Raw genomic sequence first — 11,353 nt, forward strand, 5'->3', positions numbered from 1 at the left:
ACACAAAGAGACAGAGAAAAAAGGATAAAGGATTAAGAGGGGAGGATGGAGAGTTGAAAAACAAAGAGGAATGGGAGAGAGTTGGAATGAAGTAAACAGGAGGAGACAATCACAGAGAGACAAGACAATAAGTGAGTAGAGGGAAATGCAAGGGAAATCAGAGCGAAAGGGGAGAACATTTAAGGAGTCACTTACACTGAAGAGGGACAGTTATATTCTTGGAAATGAGTTGGCCATCAGTTCCATTGGAAACACATCGGTATGGACCTGCGTGCCATTTGTACATCTGCTTCACGCGAAGGAGTAATTCCCCATTGTCTCTGCTGACATTGAAACTGTAGTACCAGCAACGGAAGGAAGTGGTGGTATCAATATTGAACCAGGACCGCAGCCACTACAACAGGAAACATTCAGTTATGTAGATCTGCCAAAGTCAGTTTACAGAATTTAAATTCCCACTTCCAGGCATGCTAGAGATGTCAATTTGGTTTTTGTCTAAAATTTTTATTTTTTATGTAATGTTTATCAAGATGAAAAACGTCATTGCTGGGTATGTGACCAGAAGAAATTCACATCAGACCCTCCTGCAGCATTCAGGGTGGTGTAATGTAGTGGGATCAGGACAGCCAGCATGCAGGCTTATTTTCTGGGGAAATGTGTGCTTCAAACCTACAATCGCAGCTGGCGGAATTAGAATTTAGTGCTCCTCTTAATGATGGTTACAATGAAACTACCATCAATGGTTAAGAAACCCTCACCAGGTTCACCTTTCAGAAAGGCCATCCTTACCTGATCTGGCCTACACATGACTCCAGACCCATAATGAGGTGAGCGACTCTGAAATGGCTCAGCGTGCCACTGAGTTCAGGGGCAATTAGTGATGGGGAGTAAATGCTGACTTAGCCAGAGACGCTGACTTCCCATTAAAGAATAAAGGAAACAGTAAAGCTCTCACTACACTGTCACCATGAAACACTCACGGAATAGGGACAGCACAGGGGTTAGATACAGAGTAAAGCTCCCTCTGCACTGCCCCCCCACCAAACAGTGCCAGGACAGGAACAGTGTCACCCCTAAACATGACCCTATCACCCTGCTATGGTTTCTTCCTGCTACGTACAGGAAATTCCCTTCGCTTTCTCTTGTGTCAGCTCGTGGCTGTGTTACTGATAATGAAACATGTGACTGCCCGTTTAGTTCCTGAAACTCACTGGACCCTGACAAGCCTCCCTTATCACAGACAAGCATTTCTGTTCCTTCAGTGTGGAGGACGAGTTAGTTACGTTAGGTTTTAATTCTCAAGATAACACACTGCATGCGATGGAGAACCTCACCTTGTGATACATCTGGAATCTGACGTGAGACATGTCTTGCCCCTCATCTAAACACTGCAAGATCACGTCGCTCCCTTCCACAATTGGTCCGGAGGGTTCCTTAATCGACACGTGCAATTTTGCTGCAATCCCAAAAGAAAAGTTACTCATTCAGTGAAACTGTATGCTTCAGTCCACCAGCATTCAGGAATAGAGTGGCTTCAAGTTAATGGTTGAATGGACTCAAGGCAATGGTTGAATTGTGGGATTGAATCTTTTGAATGATGTAAAGCTACAAACAGTGAGGGCCCAGAGAGTTTGAGGGATACAGGTATACAAGACTGTCACGTGGCACACAGGCAAATAGAGATAATAATCATGAATAACATTTCAATGAGCATTGGATGCTGGGAAAAAAGGAGCTGGAGATGGTCATAGAGTTTGCTCCATTTCTCAGTATGACCAAGCTGGTTTTCCACCTCAATACTCTCTACATTTATGACTTGAAATCTTCCAATGTCAGGAATATTCCTGACTCCCATGTCTGCCATTTCGATACACATGTCATGGAGTACTCCCCACTAGCCCTGGTTTGGGGGACAGCCCCAACAACACTCGAGGGGTTTCACAACATCTAGGATGAGGCAGCCCCCACTGGATTGGCCCCCCCCATCCACAAACACCCCCTCCCTCCACCACCGACGCCCTTTAAGATAACACCTGTTAGTTTGAAATTTGTGAAATTCAGAATCATTGGAAAACCGAAAAAACGATGTTGCTTTTTGGATCAGGAAGGATCAAACAGAAAACTGCAGCAGGTGAAAAAACATTCCCACAGCTTTTCCACGATCATTCATGAACAGCTGACTCAAAGGAGTAACTAATTCTAGGCTGCTGTGTGTACTGGACTCAAGGCAATGGTTGAATTTAACCAGGCACCTGGAAACTGAGACTGACTGGCACCATTAATAACCGACTTAGCGCTGTGACCCACCCTCTTCTCTCAGCTTAGGGTTTGCGGTTTGAGTCAAGCCCAGTGAAACGGGCTGCAAGTCTCCTGTGCTGAGTGCCTGTAAATATTCATGTCCCCAAAGATACAGCCAACATAGAGACCAGAAGTTGTACTCCCAGAAGGTGGGAGCTGATGCTATAAATGGTGTGCTTAAGGCATTTGGTTGACAGGATGGAAGGTATGGGATCAGAATTAGGCCATTCAGCCCATCGAGTCTGCACTGCCATTCAATCATGGCTGATGTACTCCTCACCCCCATTTTCCTGCCTTCTCCCCATATCCCTTCAACCCATTAAACATCTGCTTCATTCCTCCTCCTCAAACTGACTCGCTATCCCAGCACTTTGGGGGAGCGAATTCCACAGATTCTCCACCCTTTGGGAGAAGTAGTTTTTCCTCAATAATGTTTTAGATTTGCTACCCCTTATCCTGAGACTATGACCTCTCGTCCCAGAATGGCTGTTCAGGGGAGGTTCACGAGAGAATGGTCCCAGGAATGAAAAACTTAACACATGAAGTACACCTGAGGACTCTGGGTCTACACTCGATGGAGTTTAGAAGGATGAGGGGGGGGGGATCTAATTGAAACTTACAGAAAACCGAACGGCCTGGATAGAGTAGATGTTGGAAAGGCATTTCCATTAGTAGGAGAGACTAGGACCCAAGGGACTAGTCTAGAGCAAAGGGAAGGCTTTTTTAATTGGAGATAAAGGAGAAACTTCTTCAGCCAGATAGTGATGAATCTATGAAATTCATTGCCACAGAAGGCTGTGGGGGTTGGGTCATTGAGTATATTTAAGACTGAGATAGATAGGTTCTTGAATATCAAGGAGATCGAGGGTTATGGGAAGGAAGCGGGAGAGGGGGGGTTGAGAAACCTAATCAGCCATGATTGAATGGCAGAGCAGACTCGATGGGCTGAATGGCCTAATTTCTGCTCCTGTGTCTTATAATACCCCTCGAGAGGAAGCATGTCTATTTTATCCACATCTTTTGTCATCCTGAATACCTCAAGATGGAGAAAAGGAAGGAAGGAAAGGGCAGAAGACAGACAAGTAGGAGAGAGGGAATTTAAGAAGGAAGGACCTGCAAATATATAGCCTCCATCAAGACCCTGGAAGTCACCAAAGCAGTTTGCGATCAATTAAGCTTTAGTTAATGCAGTAAAGGAGGTCATGTGTGTGACACAGTGATTTCCCTGAACCTGGGCTAGGAGGTCCAGGTTTGAGTATTGAGTCAGCCAAAGAAGATCAGGAAAGGATCCTTCCAAAATACACTACTGGCAGCAGCAAGAGCTGGAGTGATTTCTGGTCAGTCATACAACAGAAAACACGGTGGAGCCTTTAACTTGTTTATTCAGAACTACAGGCTACAATGTGCAAGTTGCCTCAGTAACCCGGTGTGATAGAGTAAACTTCTGAACTTTAATAACTGTTCAGGGATTGAAAGAATTAGCAATAACATTTTCTGGAATAAACTGTTTCCTGAGATAAAGGAGCAAGGTCAAACTATTATAAAAGGAATCAAAAGCACCATAAGAATTAGCTACCTCTGGGCAAAGAATGAGTCAAAGCGACATAAACAAACTGTTTTAACATTGTTTAATAACTTGGCTGCCTCATACCACAAGAGCAAATGGTGGCTGTGCAGAACAATTTAAAGGAGTTGATGACAGGTCAGGCTGTGTTTCAAATATGCAGCTAACATTGAAGGTATTGAGGAAGAGAGCAGTTACTCTCGATAAGAAGGCACACTACAGACTCGGTGACTTCAGAGAGATCATCACTGAACAAGACAGATAATCCTACAAGAATTTAACTTGAGCATTGTTCAGTAGCAGAACTTCGGAGAACCACACCGCACAAGGATTAAGCCCTGGACATATCCTGAGACAGGTTGGAATTGTTGCTAAATTCCACTGCTCATTGGGTAATAGCCAAGTTGAGTGGTGAGATTTACCTTGCTTACTTGAGGGGTCTTATTGCTGCACGCAGTAAAGTGTAAATCAAAGTTTCAGTTTTTGATTGCCTGTGAGATTTCCTAATAAGTGACCTCATTAACAGTATGTTTTGCAAATTGACACACAGCACTCAGTAAAACACCACACCACTGTTGCAGTGGTGAAACTGAAAGCTGTTTGGAGCAAGTGGGAAGTGGGCATCACTTGCTGGGCCTTGCATTTATTGCCCCTTGTCACTAGTTGCCTTTGAGAAGGTGGGGGGTGAGCTGCCATTTTGAACCGCTGCAGTCCATACCATGAGGGAGAGAATTCCTGATTTTCACCCAGTGACACTGAAGGAATGGCGATATATTTCCAAGTCAGGGTGGTTGGTGGCTTGGAGGGGAACTTGTAGGGAGTGGTATTCCTACATATTTGCTGCCCTTATCCTTCTAGATGGAAGTGGTTATGAGTTTGGAAGATGCTGCATGAGGATCTTTGGCAAATTTCCCAAAGAGTTGACAGAGGTAGGATCATTATCGATCAGGAGTTGAGTCGACTTTGTAGTTTTGGCTGTGACGCAGTTGCTAACGCTCTCAACCCGAGCCAGATGGTAATGGGTCAAATCCTGATCCGTATTTGCAAACAATCTCAAACCAGCAGAGGTGTAGGCGTTTAGGTGGGGCAGCAAACCAGGGCACATTTTGGATGCAAAGGATCATTTAGCACCATTTAGTAGGGACTTCCTCAGAATTCAACACCAGGGTTGGAAAGGACTCCTAAGTCGGGCGAGCCATCAGAAAGGAAGAAGTGTGGGCTATTTACCCCTGAATCAACATCAGAAGAATTGAAAAGGATTATCCAGCTGTTATGAAACTAGTGCTGCGCGCAAGCCCGTTATTAAACTTCATAGGACACCCCAAGAAGCCACTCTTCAAATGGGCTTTCAGGGCTATAAAGTCGAGGTGCCCATTGCTCAAGAATGCTATCGAAATCCTGTGCTTCCTATTACGCGGGGGGGGGGAGGAATCCTGCACATCCTGGCCTAGTTTCTGAGCTGCACGAATGAGTTACAGCAACAAGACAGTATTTGTCTCCAAACAGTGAGATAATATTTACCAGCTCACTTTACAAAACGCAAGAGTTAAGCCTACTGCCGGGAGCAGGAAGTAGAAACAAAATAAATACTATAGCCATGAAGCCACTTATTTGACAGTTTACTAAAAACAAGGCACTTGTGGGGTGCAATCTACAGAACTACAATATTTTGATGGGGGTCAGGCCCAACTGATTGGCTCTTTACCTTGCCCCACTACCCCGAATCTATTCCACATTTACCACTGTGTAACCTTTATTGAGTTAACGCCAGCTTGATCAATCTTTATACTGCGCCCCTAGTTCCAACCATCCCTTCGCCGTTCAAAGTTTACCGAGAAATGATGTGATCACTTGGACAGATATGAGCAGTTTTGCCCTCTCAAAGCGGCGAGCACACAAGAAGACAACTTCAGAATTCAGTCCCAATTCTGGGTCTTGGACTCACCACTTGCAATCGCTGGGAAACAAAGGCACACCAAAAGGCATGTTGAGTAGAAGAGGTCCATTTTCACCGCCGCTTCCAAAATTATCCTCACGACAGACAAAAGGCAGACAGAACTCCTGCGACTACCTGCTCACGAGTAACCTGAACTAGGCGGGGTGATCATATTACAACTTTGTTCCGGGTCTGTGCCCAACATTTGGGGAATTATCTCTCCATTTCCACTTCGACTCAAACAAGTGGGGTTTTATTGTAGGGAATATTGCAGTCATCAATCGAGTTTTATTTTTTTTTTGAAAAGAGGGTGCTTTGTCTTGTTTTTGGTTTAATTTAACAGGCACATCCTTCCTGAAACTCACCGCCAATTACATCCCTCAGAGTGAAGTGACGCCAATTGTCTCCGAGTAGAACTCAGGTTCCCAGTTTGAGTTTTCTTCCGCTGTTGGCATTTCCGCGTCAAGACTCGGCCCATGGGATTTCCAGGCTTGGGGTCAAAGCGTCGCTTCTGTACTAGTGGCATCTGATCCCTCTGGATTCTGGACAGAGAGTTTCACATTCTGCTAACTCATTGCGAGCTGACTGGGTTCCAGTTGTTTTCACAACATCAAATGACAATATCTCCAGCATCTGCAGACCTCACTTTCTCCATCAATTGACATTATCACAGGCAACATGACTGATCTTTAATCAGAGTTAAAAATCACACAACACCAAGTTATAGTCCAACAGGTTTAATTGGAAGCACATTAGCTTTCGGAGCGACGCTCCTTCAGCAGGTGGTAGTGGAGGGATCTATGCTAACGCAGAATTTATAGCAAAAATTTACAGTGTGATGTAACTGAAATTATACATTGAAAAATTGATTGTCTGTTAAGCCTTTCATCTGAAATGTCAACTCTCCTGCTCCCTGGATGCTGCCTGACCTGCTGTGCTTTTCCAGCACCACACATTTTGACTCTGACTGTCTGGCATCTACAGTCCTCACTGTCTCTCCTTTTTCTTCTAGTCTTTTGGAACGAGCAGACGGTTTTGTTGTACACACCAGCCCCAAAACAAAACCCAGTTAAGCCTTTCAGAAGATGAAAGGCTTAACAGACAATCAATTTTTCAGTGTATAATTTCAGTTACATCACACTGTAAGTTTTTGCTATAAATTCTGTGTTAGGATTGAGCCCTCCACTATCACCTGATGAAGGAGCAGCGCTCCGAAAGCTAGTGTGCTTCCAATTAAACCTGTTGGACTATAACTTGGTGTTGTGTGATTTTTAACTTTGTACACCCCAGTCCAACACTGGCATCTCCAAATCGACCTTTAATCATGACTTGTAGGCGCCAGTGTTGGACTGGGATGGACAAAGTTAAAAATCACACAACACCGGGTTATAGTCCAGCAGGTTTATTTGGAAGCACTAGCTTTCGGAGCATCGCTTTACCTGATGCTCCGAAAGCTAGTGCTTCCAAATAAACCTGTTGGACTATAACCTGGTGTTGTGTGATTTTTGATCTTTAATCAGTTTAAATAAAACTGGGTTTTGTTTTGGGGCTGGTGTGTGTAACAAAACCGTCTGCTCGTTCCAAAAGACTAGAAGAGAAAGGAGGAGAGACAGTGAGGACTGTAGATGCCAGACAGTCAGAGTCAATATGTGTGGTGCTGGAAAAGCACAGCAGGTCAGGCAGCATCCGGGGAGCCGGAGAGTTGACATTTCGACCATATGCCCTTCATGAGGAAAATCATTTGGCCCATCAAGTCTGTTCCACCATTTAATCGTGGCCTGTATGTTTCTCAACCCCATTCTGCTGGCCTCTCCTTGTAACCCTCAATCCCCTTACTAATCAATAGATCGAGAATTTTGAAATAACTCCACAGAGACTCCCATCATCAAGTCACCCTTTATTTACATGTAGAGAACCCTTGACACTGATCCAGAACCTCTGATATGTTTTATTAACCAGTGCAAATTACAAACAGTTAACATTAACAGCTGTATACAAGAAACAGCTACTTACAGGCGAAAGGGAAAAGCCTGACCCCACAACCAGTTCACAGAGAACTGGGGACGTACCTTGAATCCCACATTACATCAATGAAGAAGGAAACAGTCAACGCCATCACATACAGACAGTCCGATAAACCGAACAACAAAACAGTGCATATATCATACGCACCCTGGGACACTCCTGGGGTTTTTTCAGAAAGGACATATCAGGAATCAGGTAGTCGACTTCTTTTCCTGTATTAAAGGCAAAATATAAGTTTCATGTTTAAAGTTAGATAGTTTGAGTAATTTAGATTTATAAGATTGATTGAAGTAACTCCACAGAAGCCAGTATCCCATCACCAAGTCAACGTTTATGCATCATACTTGACAATGAACCAGCTTCCTCAGAGCCAGCTCTCAATGCAAACAGACCTCTGACACTCTCATTTTTTAAAACATTTTTTCTTATTATTATCCCCACACTCCCGCCTAACTGCGGTAGTGCTTATTTTTTCCCCACCACCCATGTTGTGTGTGTGTGCAGGTGTGAGACACAGTGAGAGACTCAAGGTGCACGAATCTTTATTCAGTTTCCACCACCAGGAAGATAGGAAACAACCGAGTGGCCAGTGACAAGCAGTGCCCTTCACATCAAAGGGCAATGCTGTGCAATCAAACAGTGGAGGGGAGGGCGGGGATTAAATCAAAATAGAGGTGGAGGGGGAAATAATGCACTCCACTCCCTGCAGCGCCCACCTCTCCCTGAACAACTCCAGGGTGTTGGTCGACACCGCGTGCTCCTTCTCCAGAGACACCCAGGCTCTAACGTAACTGCAGAAGAGGGGCAGGCAGTCGGCCCTAACGACCCCCTCCACGGCCCGCTGCCTGGACCTGACACTCCTGTTTATTTCTGTCAGCCAGGGCTTCCAGATTGGACCAGGTTAAAAGCCCCAATCAGGGAACTCATAATTCTATGAGGTCCACCTGACTGACCGGATTACAGTCACTACATCCCTCCCCCTCTGAGGCGGAGGATATAGGTCAGTTTTTTTTTTGTAGCTTCTCCTAGGGCTTTTTAGCACCGGATCAGGTTCCTCTAACCATCCCTTTGATGCCGGCAGCTTGTAATGCACAGTAGTTCGCCTTTTGCGTCCAGAGCATCTCGAAAGAAATTCATTCTCCTCTTCAGCCAGCAAAGGCAAAGGACATCCACCATGTCCACCTTGGATTCTGAGGTATCTTCAACGCTTGACAGAGAGGGAGAACCCACAGGGGTTCTGGGATAGTCTAATACGCTGTCGAGCAGCCAGGCATGTTTTTCTCCTCCACTGTTTGCGTGTTTGCAGCTTTCATATGGCCCACATGTTTGTTCAGGACCATCACACCTACTCGACCTTGATATATCGCAGGACCTGATCTCACACCATGCCTCTTACTCATTCAGGGCCATTCCTGTGTTTCCTATACCAAACATCATCCCCTGAAGTAAACTGCTTCTTTCACTTAGCGGATACTTGTATCCGGCCTTGGCATTCCTGATACCATTTTACCCTCCTCCCTCCAGGTCTGGGAAGATCAGGTTTAACCTGGTGTGAAGTCTTCTCCCCATTAACAACTCTGCTGGAGCTATCCTGTGGTTGTATGAGTGGTGGTCCTATAACCAAATTGGAACCAGGACAATTTCATAGGCTGTAGGCTGCTTCTTTAAGCCTGCATTGGACACCTTTCTTTGCCAGACCATCGGATGGTGGATAATGTGGAGCTGTCATAGAGCATAGAGACGTACAGCATGGAAATAGACCCTTCAGTCCAATACGCCGATGCCAACCAGGTATCTCAACCCAAACTAGTCCCACCTACCAACACCCGGCCCATATCCCTCCAAACCCTTGCTATTCATATACCCATCCAGATGCCTTTTAAATGCTGCAATTGTACCAGCCTCCACCACTTCCTCTGGCAGCTCATTCCATACATGTACCCTCTGAGTGAAAAAGTTGCCTCTTAGGTCCATTTTATATCTTTCCCCTCTCACCCAAAACCTATGCCCTCTTGTTCTGGACTCCCCCACCCCAGGGAAAAGACTTTGTCTATTTATCCCATCCATGCCCCTTGTGTCAAATATCATTTAACTTTAGAAATTACTCAACATCCCCAGTCGTAAAATCTGTGACCAAACCTCCGGGATTCCAAAAGACGTGTGCAGTTTTTCTGTCACCTTCCCTATTTCTGACGAATTAACTATAGGCACGACCCACCACTTTGACTGGGCGTCCACATTGACTAAATATTGACCCCCACAAAAGGACCAGCATAGTCAATGTGTAACCGAGTCCAGGGTTTACCAAGCCATTCCCACGTATTCGGGGGAGCTGCTGGTGCACTCTGCGCATTCCCACCAATGTGGCTATGCCTGCATCCAATCTGAGCCATCAGACATAACTTCTTGCCAACATCTTCATTTTGGAAATGCTTGGATGACCATTGTAAAATTCTGCTATTATCTGGTGGCAAACTTTGCTCTGGACAATCACTCTTGCGTCCCCACTAATAACATGCCATCCTCTACTGTGATTTGGACTCTCCAGGTCCAAAAATATTTCAATTCTGGTTGCTACAGCTCTTTCGTTTCCTTTGTCACCACCAGCTATTTCAGTTTTGCCAGACCTGCATCATCCTGTGTCCAAAGTCTGATATTGTCAGCTGTGACTGGAAGCGGGTCCAGAAAACTTCAAATCATTGGGGACTCTTCCAGTGGTAAGGAAGTTAGAAAGTCACAAGGGATCAGTTCCATGTTTTACTTCCCCTTCAAGGCACATTGGGGACTCAAGGGTTAAAACATTCAACTGCCAAAAAGACTCACTGCAGCATCAGTTGGAAGCCTGTCCTCTTACAATATAGACAGGACAGCTCAGCAGGTGGGAGGCTGACTGTATCTCAGCAGAGGAGCCTAGTGGAGCTACACATGTGGATTCCCCTGTAGCCTCAGAGGGATTTGTCCTTCCCAGACAAAACTAATAGCCTTGGCCACAACCCTGTTAAACTGCCTCCCGATCCCATTGTCTTACTTCCCCATCCACATTAGCATAGGTATGTGAATCCCCCATGTAGAGCAGGCAAAACCCTTCTGTCTTAATCTCTTCCCATCAACATATAATCATGACGAATACGATAATCAGTTTCTGTAATCCACTCACATGTTATCATAGGACATCGACATTCATCAGGCTTTGTAAATTCATAATTACCTACTTTAAACTATGTAATGACAGTCGACGATGTGACTGATAAACCTTCTGTTTAATCCCTATAAAAATGCTGTCTTTGCTGATAGGGCAGAGATTGCTGGAGAAGTGTCACCACAAGTAGACACGTGACTACTTTTGGGGGCATTGAGAATCTCTCGCTGGCAGTCCGATAATAAGGCATCTATCATTGTACAGAAACTGGTATCATCCAGATTTGTGGAACAAAGCAGACATCAACAGTGGTGGTACCATTGGTGTATCTGCCAGTGGGAGGCAGCTCAATGCATCCACATTTGCTACTTGACCTCCTGGAAGGTGTTGC

General features: G+C 45.1%; 1 protein-coding gene across 4 annotated transcripts in view; it reads right to left on the reverse strand.

The window, feature by feature from the left end:
• The window catches only part of si:ch211-79k12.1 (uncharacterized protein LOC568891 homolog), a 28,738-nt gene extending 22,433 nt beyond the window's left edge, over positions 1-6,305 (reverse strand). For 3 of the 4 annotated variants that reach the window (XM_043683283.1, XM_043683284.1, XM_043683282.1), the window contains exons 1-3: positions 5,808-6,157; positions 1,335-1,456; positions 196-394 (exon numbers count right to left, since the gene is read on the reverse strand). In XM_043683283.1, the coding sequence (XP_043539218.1) occupies positions 196-394; positions 1,335-1,456; positions 5,808-5,868 (382 nt within the window). In that variant the 5' untranslated portion in view covers positions 5,869-6,157. The other variant, XM_043683285.1, reaches the window with a different exon arrangement.
• Between the last annotated feature and the right edge of the window lie 5,048 nt (positions 6,306-11,353).

This window comes from Chiloscyllium plagiosum, chromosome 47 (genome assembly GCF_004010195.1).
Source record: "Chiloscyllium plagiosum isolate BGI_BamShark_2017 chromosome 47, ASM401019v2, whole genome shotgun sequence".
Classification (NCBI taxonomy): Eukaryota; Metazoa; Chordata; class Chondrichthyes; order Orectolobiformes; family Hemiscylliidae; genus Chiloscyllium; species Chiloscyllium plagiosum.